Source organism: Plectropomus leopardus, chromosome 23 (genome assembly GCF_008729295.1).
Source record: "Plectropomus leopardus isolate mb chromosome 23, YSFRI_Pleo_2.0, whole genome shotgun sequence".
NCBI lineage: Eukaryota > Metazoa > Chordata > Actinopteri > Perciformes > Serranidae > Plectropomus > Plectropomus leopardus.
The window spans coordinates 16242796-16258182 of record NC_056485.1 but is presented as its reverse complement, the minus strand read 5'-3'; the positions used below and the strand labels follow the sequence as shown (position 1 = coordinate 16258182).

The 15387-nt window shown below is 38.5% G+C and overlaps 2 protein-coding genes across 3 annotated transcripts in view; one reads left to right on the top strand and one right to left on the bottom strand.

Moving 5' to 3' along the window:
• The first annotated feature begins 1929 nt into the window (after nucleotides 1–1929).
• zgc:101810 (uncharacterized protein LOC493612 homolog) lies at nucleotides 1930–8494 on the top strand. The gene is made up of 9 exons (XM_042512579.1): nucleotides 1930–2124; nucleotides 3414–3524; nucleotides 4751–4909; nucleotides 5086–5215; nucleotides 5364–5500; nucleotides 5879–6028; nucleotides 6739–6884; nucleotides 6975–7107; nucleotides 7728–8494. The coding sequence occupies exons 1-9, from the start codon at nucleotides 2077–2079 to the stop codon at nucleotides 7896–7898; spliced, it is 1185 nt and encodes a 394-aa protein (XP_042368513.1). The 5' UTR covers nucleotides 1930–2076; the 3' UTR covers nucleotides 7899–8494.
• A 3687-nt stretch (nucleotides 8495–12181) lies between these two features.
• Nucleotides 12182–15387, bottom strand: part of rin1b (Ras and Rab interactor 1b) — a 39388-nt gene continuing 36182 nt past the window's right edge. For both annotated transcript variants that reach the window (XM_042512578.1, XM_042512577.1), the window contains exon 12: nucleotides 12182–12505. In XM_042512578.1, coding sequence (XP_042368512.1) covers nucleotides 12182–12505 — 324 coding nt within the window. The remainder of the gene's footprint in view (nucleotides 12506–15387) is intronic.

The following is a 15387-nucleotide window of genomic DNA, read 5'->3' as shown; positions in this document are numbered from 1 at the left end:
TTGCCATATATAGTTGATTTAAACCACACATGAGCAAATATGTTATTATAAAACACGCAAACGATTAAAATATTAACACCTGGTGAACGTAAGTCCAATATTCACCTTCACTTAAGCCATTTTTAGCCTCCTAAGGAAAATATCTAGCTCCTGAAAACACCACCAGATAACTTATCACTGGCCGTTTTGTTGTAGGTTAGGTAATATAGACAGGGACAATTATATTATCGGACTTTAGCACAAACGTACGTTTATTTCTTAATCGCAGTTTTCGCGTTTAAAACGTTTGCACTGATAATTAGCATAACCGTCAAGTAGCCTAACTAGCATGTTTTTCTGAAGCTAAATACAAGAAAACAAACTTTTAAAATAACACTTACCGAGGTTTCAAGGACATTTCAAGGTTCCCCAGGTTCTCAAATATATTAATCTAACCAGCTTGAATAAAATAAAGTTTCGGCCGCATGACGGAGAGGACTTTTAGCACTGCTAACAACTGCGTATCAGTGCGACTGAGCAGTAAAAACAAAGATGGAGGCCGGAAATGACATACCTTCTTGCTCATTTTTTTTTATCGTTGTTGTTTTTTTGTAGTCCAGTTTTCTTTAACGGGAGAAAATAAATCGGCAGAAAGGACGCTATTCAGTGTCTCTTTAGGGATCAATTTTTATGAAACACTAAACTTTATTCAGTAAAGTAATAAAGATGCTTAATTAAGCTAACAATAAAAGTTACAATTTTATTTGATCCAAGCAGATGCCTGTTTCAAATCTATAAGATCATCTGCAATTTGGGAAATGACTTTAAAACCGGAGTTAGGGTTGATACATTTTAAGATTGATTTTTATTTTTATTTTTTATTTTTTGTAATTCTATATTAAACCCAGAATAATAAGGGAGTCCTGGCTAAGAAAGCAGCATAAATAATTTCACATAACGACCAAATAGACTGAAAACACAAATTTGACATATGTTTCTTTGGTTTTATTAATTCATTTTAGAAAGTAGCCTTATAATATTAAGAAAAAATAATATTTATTATAAAACATTAATGACCAACTGTGGTCAAATAGCCTTCCATTGAAATTATATTACTGCTGTTTTTCTTGAATTTATTCAAAATTCAAAAACTTAAACGTGCATGGGAAAAAAAAGATATTTGTTTTTTAAAAAAGGAAATTTCTTAAAATGAATAACTCTAAATGTCATACATAGAAATATATACATAAAACAAGATAAAGTGATAAACTAATTTGTTTTATAATTACATCAAAACAAAATAAAAGAAAATAAGCATATATTGAATGAATAAGAATGAATAAATAAATAAATTGTGAGTTGAATATATATTTAAGTTTGATCAAATTGACAATGTAAGTGACAACTAACCATATAAGTGTGAACTTCTTCCTACATAAAGATGTAAATATAAATAATGCTTATTCATGTTATTTTTAAGAATTTGTGTATTGAGATTTTGCTTTAAGGTTTCTGATCATTTATTTTCTTTTTTAAAAAATTTTATTTACCTATTTATTTTATTAAAGAAATATGAAAACTATAAAGGCATACCATATACAGTCAGCAGAATGGCTTAGAATGTATTCATCTTGACTTTTAAATGTGTAAATTTCCCAAAAAAGGTACACAAGTTTGGTGGTATAATTGACAAGTATTATCACTTCTTCTATTAAATAGCGACAGTTAACATGTCTCACCAGAAGTGGGCAGAGTAGAGACATCTAAAAAAGAAAATTTAATAGACTAAATGTTCCTCTTTTTTGTTGCAAAACGAGGAGGAAGTGAAGTGTCAAAAGTTATTTTTAAAAAACGGTTCATTTAAAAGAGCACTACTTGATTGCATCAAACAAGCGAAATGTTGTCCTTCCTCCTCCCCGGCCCCAGAAAGTGGGCGTCCTCACAGTCAGACGTCCCGCCCATGCTGGAAGGAGTAGCAAGAAGACTTCTGCTTACCTGTCAGTTGTAATAACTGCCAAATTCATGTGTTAAATCTTGAATTGGGGATTTGTAAGTCAGACCCCTGTCCTGACAGGAGGAAGCATCGAGAGCTGAAGCATGGACAGCCAGGGGAGAAAAGTGGTGGTCTGTGACAATGGGACAGGGGTGAGTCACACAGTGTCTTTATTGTGTCATACAGTAGCAGTAGTTTCTGTCCTTTTTTTCTAGTATTCAGGGTGTTATCTTTAACATGTTACACTGTTTTTTTAATGCAAACTTACACCAGCTGTGTTAAACATCTATTTTATTTTAAAGTTATTGCTATAAGGAGTTAACCTCTGAATCATGGTTTAACATCTGAAGGGTGTGAATGTGTGTGTGTGTGTGTGTGTGTGTGTGCATACTGCAGCCTGATTCCACATCTGCCTGGACTTGTCACTCTGTCTCTACTGTGCACACACACACAGCCATAAATGGTTGCGATGCTTTAAACTGAGCAACAATTGGGTGAAAAGCAGGAAGACAGATTTGAGTCAGTGAGTGGCTCTTCGGTTCTGTATTTTGCCATGTAAACATTGATATCCGGGCGCTGCAGATTAGACAAATGTGAGTTATGGACTGTACCTGCGGTCAGAAACTGGCCTGCGTCCTGCGCTCTGCCTCTGACTGGAATGTATTGATCCCTCCAGGCTAAGGAATGTGTCTATGGTCACAGAGACAAGTTGAGACACTACAGACACACAGGGGTGAAGGAGGAAAGCAGGAAACGAGAAAAAAGGGTTTAAAAAAAGAAAAAAGTATGTGCACATGTAAGCACCTCAGACCTGCAAACTCTTGCATGAAATGTAACTGAACCCAAGAAAATGACACTTTATTTATATGCTTGTTTTCTTCTTTTTTAAATCGTTTTTTCTTGTTTTTTTTATGTATTATTATTTTATTGTCTTTATTTTAAAGTATATTTATGTCCATTATTTTTGTTACTTTTTTATTTTTATCCAATATCCAGCCTTATATCATTGCTTTGTTGATTTTGTATTTGGTCATATGTATGCACTTAATGGTGTTTAAAGGGTTAAAAAAAGACGCTATGAGGTGAAGTCATGACAGGCAGAGAGGCTGTTGCAGAAAAGTACTGCAACAGCATTTATTTCCACATGCTCGCCACAAAACTATTCGTCATGCTTTTAAAAATGTAATGAAATAGCGATTTAATTGTCTGATAAATAATCAGGCAAATGCATCATGATAATACACTCTGGGGCAGTTTCCTGGATACAGATTAAACCCGGCGCCAGATTAAAAGTGAATGGGACAGATTTATGAACGGAAATGATCCATTACAAAAGCATTTACTGCAGCGGTAAATTTAATGTGCTGCGTCGATTCAGGGATACACAAAACAAAAACGAGAACTTTGCTCAAACACGGTTCACTTCCACATCCTTCCCCAGTTCGTCAAGTGTGGTTTCGCTGGATCCAACTTCCCCGACCACATCTTCCCCGCCATGGTGGGCCGACCAATCATACGATCGACCACCAAAGTGGGCAACATTGAGATAAAGGTGAGATTAATTTCAAAATAAAAGGCTCTTTAACTGCACCTGAAATAAAGTCTGTCAGTATTCAGGTTGTGATCACGGACAATTAAACAGAACAAAACAAAACACTTATAAATGTTTCTTCTTTAATGTCTTGCTTTGCATATTTCCCCCAAAGATAAACTGATTTTGACTTAAGATAAAACAACAACATGCTAATAAAAGGGATGAAAAACTAGAACTTATAAAGTGCCTCTCACAAGGCAATAATTATATCACCTCACATCTCCCTGAATATTTAAATACGCTCAGAATTCAAGGAGGGGCACTGCACACAAAAAATAAATTGTGAAAAATTATTTTTTGGCGTAATTTCATAAAGCACAGCAGTTGAAGCTCTTAGGACACCAGAGCCTTCTTTTTTGTAAAATTACATACCTACCCCTTCAAATCACTATACGGGGTGTCTGCATGGCCTTGAAAGTCTTAAAATGATTTGTATTTTTTAAATAAGTATTAGGCCTCATTGGTAATTAGTCTTTGATTTGAATTTGACAGGTCTTGCTTGCTAAAAAAGTTTATTATTATTTCATTTATCCATCTTGTAATGTCTTTTTGTCAATACTATTCAAGCTCTGCTGTGTGAAAAAGTGTGAATGTTATTCATCTTTAAACCTACCACTGAACCTTTTACTTTACTTTGAACTTATCTGTTGGCAAAATATTGATTAACCTTGCTATTTTTTTCCTTTATACATAATTACAATAACTGAATAAGAAAAGTATGATTTTGTCAAGATTTAGTATTAAATTTAATTAATAATTATCCTGAAAAGCTCTTAAAAACCATTACATTTAAGTTTCCAAAACCTGCAAACAATTGTTATTATTCTTTGATCATATATTACCTGATTTAAATACTATACTTTGATAAAGTTCTTGTATTTAGACAATAATAAAAACTGATGTAAACACTGCTCAAACTGCGGTATTGTATAGAGTATTGTTTCGGTGTCGGTGTCAAAATTAAGATAATTTATTGAGACTGAATTTTTTAGAAACAGTTCCTGCTCCTTATCTTATTTAAAGGCCGAAACAGAACACACTTGTAGCATCACTAAAAAATAGAAAAATAATAAATAAAAAAGAGAAGGGCTTAGCTTTTCCTAATGCTGTTTTTATAATAAACTGACACTTCATGGAAAGATCACCTTTTATCTGTGCTGAACTTCGCTGCTCTTTCCAATCAGGACCTGATGGTGGGCGATGAGGCCAGCGAATGCCGCTCAATGCTGGAGATCACCTATCCCATGGAGAACGGCATGGTGCGCTCCTGGGACGACATGCTCCACCTGTGGGACTACACCTTCGGCCCCGACCGCCTGGACATCAACCCATCAGAATGCAAGGTACAGCACAGAAGATGCACGTCAACCCTTCAAAATAAAGCCCAGTAACATACAGTATAACTGATGATGTCACATAAAGTAACTAAACTAATTCTTAAAATGCAGCATTCTATACCATACGTGGAAAAACCCTTCAAATAATGAGCTTTTGTGGTTAATTTTTTTACTTTGTCAAGATCCTGCTGACTGAACCGCCCATGAATCCCACCAAAAACCGCGAGAAGATCGCAGAGGTCATGTTTGAGAAGTACCAGTTTCACGGCATCTATGTGGCCATTCAGGCTGTGCTCACTCTGTACGCGCAGGGTAAGGCATTAAAATTAATTAAAATTAATATGTAAAGGTCAAAATCTTTAGTTTTTGTTACTGCAAGCACATTGTAATAAAGGTTTGTTTTGATGCTTAAGGAAATATTTAATAAAATATTCTTTTTGGGAATCGATGCCGTCCACAGGTCTGCTGACTGGTGTGGTCCTCGACTCGGGGGATGGTGTCACCCACATCTGTCCGGTGTACGAGGGCTTTTCTTTACCCCACCTCACACGCAGGCTGGACATCGCAGGACGTGACATCACACGCTATCTCATTAAGGTGAGCTGGGGGACGCTCAGTTCAACATTTGGGAAGCAATGTCTGAATATGTCACGTGAAAAACTTGAATATTAAGAAAACACCAAAGGTCCGAATCAGGCTGCAAACTCCGGGGCTGCAAAATAAAGCAAAAACCGAAGAGTAACAAAACTGCAGTTCCTCTAACGACCACTTGAGGCTGACGCAAAAAGTGAGTCAGTGCCCAAAGACGCTCATGTCAAAATCAAGCCCTCAGGAGAAGCGTTGAGGTAATTTTACTGTAACAAAAGTAGAATTAAAAAGACCTGGTTTGCACGTGATGCTACACGGTGATTATGGCCGGTATTTTTTTTTTGAAAATATGCCAAAAACACTCACCATTTATCTTCCCGCCATCAGCTCCTGCTTCTCCGCGGCTACGCCTTCAACCACACGGCCGACTTCGAGACTGTGCGAATGTTGAAGGAGAAGCTCTGCTACGTCGGGTACAACATCGAGCAGGAGCGGCGTCTGGCTGAGGAGACCACGTACCTGGTGGAGTCGTTCACGGTACGTTAAAGAACAGAAAAACATTTTTAGTTTTACTCTACGTGAATAACTAAACTTAAAATAAGCCGTTCAACTCCTCAAACCCCAAATAACTCCTTTAGGGTTCATACACACTTTTACCTAAACATTTCCATGACCGATATTCTCTAAAATGACCGCTACTGTTATCGATTTTGTGATTTATCAATTATCTAATTGGGTCTTTTTCATTATTATATGATAGCTTTTTAAAATATGCATTAGAAATTTAGAAAATTATACTGACATATGCGCTTTTATAATTTTGGCTCTTCTTGTTTAATATCTCTTTTATATATTTTTTTATTTCTTTTATTTGTTTTCCACCTGTTCTGCAACAAGAGCTATGGTATACATGTGTTGTGTAATTATTTTATTTGTGTATGTGTATATATGTGTATGTATATGTATGTATTTGTGTGTTTGTATGAGATTATATGAGTATTTATATACAGGTTTCTCACACATTGTATGTAAAGCACTGTACGAAAGGTGCTATACAAATAAAGCTTATATATGCTTATTTAAAGCTTAAATATAATTTTTCTCAGTTGATCTTTACTGAACCCCGTATATTTCCAAATTTCCATAATTTTTCCAAGGCTTTCTGGGTATATTTGAGTTTCCAAAAAACTGGAAACTGCTATTAGTAAATTTTACAAAACTAAAACTGGCTCCTCTGTCTGGTGCAGCTCCCTGACGGCCGGCAGGTGAAGGTGGGTGGAGAGAGATTCGGGGCCCCTGAAGCTCTCTTCCAGCCTCACCTCATCAACGTGGAGGGGGTCGGAGTGGCCGAGCTGCTGTTTAACACCATCCAGGCTGCAGACATCGACCTCAGGTCTGAGTCTCCTCGCCGCTGTCTGCACTGACGCACCGACAGAAGACAAACAAAGCGCGTCATTTTCCATCTGTTTTTTTTTCTGTGCAGGGCAGAATTCTATAAACACATCGTCCTGTCCGGAGGGACCACCATGTACCCCGGACTTCCATCCAGACTAGAGCGGGAGATCAAGCAGCTCTACCTGGAGAGGGTGCTGGACGGAGACACTCAGAAACTATCAGTAAGAACTTTAATATCCTCTAAAAATATGTTTGCATTACTGGAGGAAGATGCTGTGGAGATTTACAATTATTTCTTTACATATTTGCAATTAAAGATTTTTTTTATTGTCATTTCTGCTTACACAGAATGAAAATACTGTTCATCACCAGCTCCTTTTGGTGCATTTAAAGAGACTTTTCGTGCATTAAAAAAGGCAGTAATAAATATTCTAAAAACAAATACCAATGCAATAAAACAAGCAATATCAAAACTTGTGATAATGATTATGTGTGATATATTATGCAATTATCACCAAGTTTCCATTTGTCAGCAATAATTTGTTCTTGTGTACTAAAGTTGGACTATTATATTGTGAATTATTACAATTTTATAACCAGGAACATTTTTTGTTTTTGTAAATCCATCCCAATTATAGGTTTATTTTGTTATGTACGCTGCAAAAACATTTATGTTGAGAATATGTTTGGATTATTGTGATGGTTAGTTTTTGCAGATGTTTTGCAGTTTTATCTGGTGCTCTAACAGATACGGAGCATAAATGTAAAAAAAAGGGCAGGTGTGTAAATGTAGAGAGAGCGGTGTGTGTCAGTGATGATGTTTTCTTCTTCACCTGTGCAGAAGTTTAAGATCCGCATCGAGGACCCTCCCCGGCGTAAACACATGGTGTTCCTGGGCGGCGCCGTGCTGGCCAACATCATGAAGGACAAGGACTCCTTCTGGCTGAGCCGCGACGAGTACCAGGAGAAAGGTCTGGGAGTGCTGCAGAAACTGGGAGGAGGAGTCAGATAAAAACAAAACTTGTAAAGGGAAACCCAAATATTTCAATTTTAAAAAATATCAACATCTCACCTCTCGTAGCCTGGCACGCTGGATGAAAAGCTCGATGTTCTTCACAGAAAATGGCGCCTTTTTATTCCTGCTAGAGCTGAAAAAAGTTTTAGATTAATCAATTAGGAGACTGAAGAAAAAAATTAATAATCTAATATCAGAATAGATTTATAAAGCTTTTCTCTATCATTGTAAAGTGAACGTATTTGCGTTTTGGATTTTTTTTTACATTTTATAGACAAAACAATTACTTGAGTCTTTGCAAAAGTACTTAACAGATTAATTGCTTTTATAATTTTTTTTTTTGCAGCTTTAATTCATGCTGAGGTGACTTTTTATAAAGAACATCATATTTAAGTATCCATTCATTTTCTTGTTACTTCCAAAACAACTGATCAGAATTATTATTAGCATTATTTTACCACAAACAGTCCAGCTCCATATTGTGTTTTTATGAAAGATGACTGGAAATAATGAGAAAGTTATGCTGGAAACTTCACTGACTGATGTAGAATATGTGAAATGTTTAAAACGGTAAATAAAGATTATAAAGATGACAAATTCTCTGTCTGCATTTTTTAAACATTTCTGCAAAATCAGTCATAACATTTAGTCTCATGTATGAGGATTTTCTTCACCTTTTGAAACCTGGAGCGACGTCACTTTCCTTGTGCTGCATTCAGATGCTTTTCACAAGTATTTAACCCTTTGAAACCTGAAACCTGATTTCTTTGAAAAACATGGTAAGAAGCCACTGTGCAACTTAAGAAGAAATGACCCAAAAATGAGCAAGAAAAAAAAATTTAGAAAAAAAAATACTTGAAAATTAGCCATAAATAGGGCCTCCCAGTAGCTCAGTTAGTAGGGCGGGCGCCCCATACACAGATGCTGCGTCCTCACTGCAGCAGCCGCGGGTTCGATTCCAGCCTCAGCCCCTTGGTGCATGTCATCCCCACTCTCTCTCCTACTATCACACTATATCGTCCTATTTCAAATAAAGGCAAAATCTAAAACAAAAAAAAAAAAAAAGAAAATTAGCCATAAATAAATAAGATGAAAACTCAGGCACACAAAAATCTTGCAAGTAAAAGAAAAAAAAACAAACAATAAAATTACCTAAAAAAAGGCTCAAAAACTCTGAAAAACATTTTTAAATATATAATTGTAATTCTGAATACATTTTTTTTCTTTTTCACTAGCTTTTTAAAAAATATTTTTACAAATTACTCCTTTTTTTTTAAACAAATTGAAGGACATTTCTTACTCATTACTTTTCCCCCATGTATTCAAAACAAAATCAAACCAATGTGGGCTAAAAGGTTTAAAATGAAAGGTGTGTAAGCGCACAGGAAAAGTGATGACTATCCAGGTTTCAAAGGGTTAAGAACGTCCTCAGCTGAAGGTGCTTTTAATGGACAACTATACAGACATTTTTCCAAATTCATACGTTATTTCTATGATCTAAGAAGGTCCAAAAGTATTAACATGAACAACTCTTTCTCAAATCCAAAAACTAGGGTGCTAAAACCCAAAATTGTGACATCACAGGGTACAAAATCTGACGCTGCTCCACAGACAATAAACTGGGAAACGTGTTCTCGAGGACACTGAGAGCACACGGGGGAACGTTTGCGTGCGTTTTCTTTGCCTGGTACCAGACCTTTGAATCTGCCCACTCCTCTGAGTGTGAGGTGGCTGATTCATCGGGCACCGCGACACGAAACAACAGTTTTTCAGTTAGAATAAAAAACAATTCAGTGAGCGCCAAAGATGATGCCATTGTCAAGTGATGCACCAGAGCCAGTGAGGAATAAAATAAGATAAATGGTGAGCACTATACATAAGATCAACACCGTCTCCCTCCCAGCTCGTCAAATCCAGACGCTCGGTCAGCGGCCCTCAGCGTCAGATACCAACGCGCTGAGGCACCCTTTAGCGGCGGTGTGAGACACACTGGGCGGCGGCATTCTTTGACGCTTCGAACAACTGTCAAAATATAAAGGGTAAGAACGTTAGAAGACAATGAGTAAATTAAAAAGAAAAAATAACCTAAAAAATTTGTAAAATGTTCATGAAAATTACATAAAAAATAGCAAAAAGTAAAAAAAAAACAGCAACAGCAAAACAAACAAGGGAATACCCCCAGAAGAACTTCTTCAAAATTAAATTATTCTGTAAAATAATTTTAAACATGCAATTACAAAATTAGAAGTATAGATTTTCCCCAGATTTAAATTTTTTTTTTTATAATTCTACTTATTTTGTGCAATTTGTGAGAAATTTCTTACCAACTTGCTCATTGCCTGTCCACCCATTAAAAAAAAAAAAAAGAAACCAATTTTCTTGTAAAAGACTCCTGAAAGCACAAGAAAAGTGATGTTGATCCAGGTTTTTAAACGGTTAAATACATTAAATTATTTATAAAAAGCAAGCAGTGTTGTATAGATTTGTTAAAAGCTGAAACACACATAAAAAATATTAAATTTTGAAGAAAGTCAACATTAGAAACCACAAATCTTGCTGGTGGGTTACAGAGGAGTGAAATGATGTTATTTGCTGCCCTCTGCTGGTCAAACTTCTGCACGACATCAAATCACAACATCCACTTTCAAACCAAACCGGCTGTAACAACACTGTGAACAGATATTGCAATTTTTTTTTATTGCGATACTGAGTTACCTGACAAAATACAGTAATGTGTTTCCACACTGAAAAAAAAGAAATAAGTGAGCTCTCACAATGAACACATGCTTCACGCGCACGCACGCCACATTCGCAGAAACCTTCACGTTAAATGAAAAAGCATGCAATAATGTTCAAAACACATCGCAGTCCCACCCCACCCCCGAAATGAACCTCTGATTTAAAAACTCCAGATATGTCGAAAATCCATACTTAGGTTTGATATCTACCCAACAAATTGAACAATTAAAAGTTAGTTTAAAATGCACAACATGATAATATGAGCGTGACACTGAGTTGAACAGTCAGTTGATAGTGATGACTTGCAGCAGGAGTCACCAGGAGCTGGTGACGTTCACATTTACATTCGACCAGTCACCCTGAGGTCCTGGTTTAGTGGTCAGACTGTCCGCTCAGCCTCGGGTTGTGACGCCGTGTTATTTTACAGTTCGGCAAAGAGAAACTCAAAAGCAGTGAAATGAATGCAGTCGTGAAAGGATTAAAGTCTGACACGGAAAAAAGATTTTAATACATTCGCAAGTCATTCAGTAAATCTGTTGCAGGTTGCTTTTTTTTTCCCTCTCTCACATGGTTTTAAAAACAGAGAGCTGATGCTTTTCTATCACTTCCCTCCTACTCGCACATTACTCCACCTGCCAAAATACACTAAATAGAATATGCGAGCAAAAGAGAGTCTGCGCCTTTTTTTCTCAAAAAGCAAAAATAAAATCGTCTCTGTGGGTGATTCTAAAAATAAACAGCTGATTTAAAGCTTCCCTGGAACCTGATTTCCTTCATAGTCTCACAAGATGGCCTGTCTTTATTTATTTTTGTCACTTTGGTATTGAGGTTTGGTCTTGGCTGTAACACATTTCACCTTTTTTTTTTTCTTGTCAAACTGTACTCCAAAAAAAAAAAAGTGTGTGGGGGGGCGGGCACAGAAAGGGTCCCCTTTAACGACGCGGTTCAGTCCGAGCATCTGCAGACTTTTACACATAAAAGTGAAGTAATAAAACATCCAAGTGTCTTTTAGATTGTGCCCAGAACTATACTGTGAAAGGGTTACATCACCACGGTGCGCAATTTCTCGTACAGGAAGTGATTTTGTTTCCAGGCAACCGTAGTCTCACAGAATTTGTCTTTGGATTCGAGCCTCCTCACGTTTTAATGATGTAATCCCCTCACCGTATAACTCTGGGTTCATGTTTCAAATAACAACCAAATCCATTTATTACACATTTTTTCCATGTCACAAATAGTAGCACACTCCTTTACACCAGCAGCCACACTGAGTGGTACATAGTACAACTTTTTGGCAACAGTCCCCATTGTTGGTCCTGCTGTGCTCTGCATGTTGGTCCATGTAGGAAAGAGTTTACCGTTAGAGGTCCTGCTCCGAGTCTGGAGAAGGGCTGCAGTTTTTCACAACGAGTCCTGACCCACGAAGAGACACAACACACCGCCCCGGAGAGAAAGAGACTGAACAAGAGAGAGAGAAAGAGAGAGAAAGCCAGAGAGCAAACCATCCACCTCCTCCTCCCTCCTCCCTCCATTCCTCCCACTCACTCCTCACACACCGACTCGCTCAGGTCCACGGCGCCACCTCTGGTGAGCCGCCGCATCTTGCTGAAGTCGTGGTCGGTCCTCAGGTAGGAGAGCGAGGGGCCTCCCTCGCTGTGGCTGGCCAGGTCCTGGGGCTGGGCCTGAGGCGGCAGCGCCCTCATCTCGCCGCCGCTGCGCCAGTACAGCGTGTATTGCTGCGGGTCGGACACTCCGAAGGTGGAGGCACACAGCTGCGCCAGGGCCTGGCTGGTCTCCCCGGCTCTCCACTGCAACGTCCGCACGGCGCTCCGCTCCCCGTCCTGGAACAGTATCCGAACGCACCTCTGAGAGGAGAGAGGGAGGAGAAAGAGGGAGAGAAAAAAAGAGTGAATATATACTGTATTCATGCAAAACAGAGGTCAAGAGGCTTATGGAGTGAGGGCAAAAGAGGGGGAGGAGAGAGGGAGCGAGAGCGGCGTGAGCGCACAGGCTCATAATCCACAATAATAAACGAGCCAAAGTGATAAATTTGCTCTAAAACAAAGCTCCTGCTTCCCACACACACAACCAGCGGGTCCAAGAGCTTCACATGAAAACCATCCTCTTGAAACTGCTCTTTTTCTCTGACAAGCTCCCAAATATTAATCCACTAGAGCGTCCAAAAAAACTCACCGAATAGAATCCAGCAAAGCTCGCTCTGCTTTGGTGAAGTTTTCCCTGAATCCAAACAGAAACTTTTTGACATTTACGAAAGAACAAACAGCGACTTAACGAGTCTCCCTCAACAATTGCCACTCTTCAAACACTTACCGGCAATTGTGCTGTACCTGAGCTATTATATAATGTCAGATTCAGCCACCTACAGACGCCCTCACAAGTCCCTTTAAAACACACACACACACACACACACAGACACAATGAAAACACACTAATCCTTTTACCAAACATCCAACATTGAAGAAACCGGTGAGAATCCTCCTCGCACAAACACACATCCTACCTGCACTCACACACACGAACAAGTGGCCAAATATGCTCTAAACTACAAAAAAAAAAGAAAAAAGAAAAAAAGAAAGACATACACACACACACACACACACACCGGCAATTACAATCAACAGGTCTGCCAGGATCCAAACTTACAGAGTCACTGAGCTCCTCGCTGTCCGTGTGCATATTGTGTTTGCCTGCTTCGATGGGTAGATGCAGCTCAATAAATTTCATGTTATCTGACCGCCCACTTCTTCATAGCACTTGGCTCACTGATCCCCGCCTGTGTCAGTGGAAAATCTGGCTGCCGGGTGAGTTAGATCGGCTATTTGAAGCCAGGAGAGGCACCACGTGACGAGACAGAAACGTTGTGGATGACAATGCCTTTTTTCCATGGCATCTGGCGCACCGTTTTTTACCAATCTGGGGCCGGGGAGGAGAGCGATCATAGGAGAGTGTAGGTAAAAGTCGGTGTGCGCATTAGTGCATGCCCCGCCGTAAGCCGGCGGCCCCAGATCAGCGGATTACCTCTAAAAATGTCTAAAAACTAATCCGCTAAAATGAGTTTGAAACGTGTTTGCACGCCATGAGGGGGAATCCAGGTGTGGTGTCTGATTTTTGATGGGTGACCTACTGTGCCGCTGAAAATCTTCACCTTTTGACCTCCACAAAATTTGAGTGCTGACTTCCCAAACAGCAGCAGTAATACCTGAACTTTGAATCAGATATGAGTCGCTTTTGCTCGTTTCCACCCCACCTGTCGTTGTCACAGATGTAGGATAATCTGATGTTGCTCGGCGTGCATCGCCATCAGAATAATTAATGTAAAGTCTGACCTCTTTGGGCGGATTATCGGTTTTTTTTTGCCATTTGAAAAACAATAAACAGGTTCATGATTGAATTGCAGAAAGGTGGAAACAGTTGATTCTTAGTGTCTCTTATACTTCTCTTTATATTTATAGAGCACATTTCACAGATTACAGTACCAAGTACCTGCTAACTCGCTAAAACTACAGCTTCAGGTTAGATTTGTCCACATCAACTGCAAAAATCACAATTCTTAAAACTGTGATCTTAACAGGTCCATCAGAAAGGGAATGTTTTGTGCCAGCTGACCCGACACAGACTTAAAAATCAGTCAGTTCACGGTCGAATCACATCCGCAATCGACGGGTGTTTTCACAGCTTTAAGAGAGGGTTTATCTCAAAATCAAAAATACGTATTTGGCTTCTTACCTGTAGCGCTATTTATCATCATATATTGTTTTAGTGTTGGAGATATCGGTCATAGAGATGTCTGCCTTCTCTCCAATATAATGGAATGCCGAGTTTTGACGTTTGTGCGACATTTCAGGGCAGCAGAAATGGTATTGATGGTAAAAATTATATATTTCTTTATTTTGTTCCTAGTAGCTATTGTTTACTTTAGTAGTTGCACATTTTAAATGGACTGCACTTATATGGTGTTTTTCTGGTCTTTTGACTAATAAAGCACCTAAACACACACTGGTGGCTGAGGTTACCGTACACACTCACGCTCCGATGGCGCAGCATCGGGAGCAGTTTGGGGTTCAGTATCTTGCCCAATACTAAAATGCTGACCTTCCAATTAGAGGAGGACCCACTCTTCCTCTGAGCCACAGCCACTCTATCATCTGTATCAAGCAAGCACACTTTTACCTAAAAAACATGCAAGGAGAATATACTAACATTATTATTTAACAATGTTATTTTATAATAGGAGTTGCTGACTTGATGCCATAAATGCATAAACATGGCGGGCAGGTTGTTCAGTGGTCAAGTATTAAATATCTGCTGTCCATTCAGATTGACCTAGATTAAATATAAACATATAATAATTAATATATAAAAGATAGAAAAGATAAAATCATACATAAAAATATAAATAAACTGGAAACAGCTACAAACCTCTTGTTTAAAATGTAACCCATGTTCTTTGTAGTTTCCATGTTGTTTGCAATTTACGACCACAAAGCGCACGAACACAACGGGGTCGAAAAAACGACCTCCCCCTTGGAAACTACGACCTTCTGACGTCGAACGAATGCAGCACAGTTTACAGCCTTTGATCTGCAGTCAGCCACCTGGATGTGTTACGGCCTATATTTTTATATTTTACTGCTAAACTCCCGCGTGACATATTTCTTAAATGTAATTTTTCCCATTATGTCGTCCACATGGCGCAGTGGAGAATATCCCACAGAATTGTTTCGCT

Bases quoted from the DNA above. Each gene is read 5' to 3' on its own strand.
- zgc:101810 (XM_042512579.1), top strand. From the start codon at position 2,077: ATGGACAGCCAGGGGAGAAAAGTGGTGGTCTGTGACAATGGGACAGGG. The intron at 3,525-4,750 runs GTGAGATTAATT...CTTTCCAATCAG, and splicing joins TGGGCAACATTGAGATAAAG to GACCTGATGGTGGGCGATGA. The intron at 5,216-5,363 runs GTAAGGCATTAA...TGCCGTCCACAG, and splicing joins GCTCACTCTGTACGCGCAGG to GTCTGCTGACTGGTGTGGTC.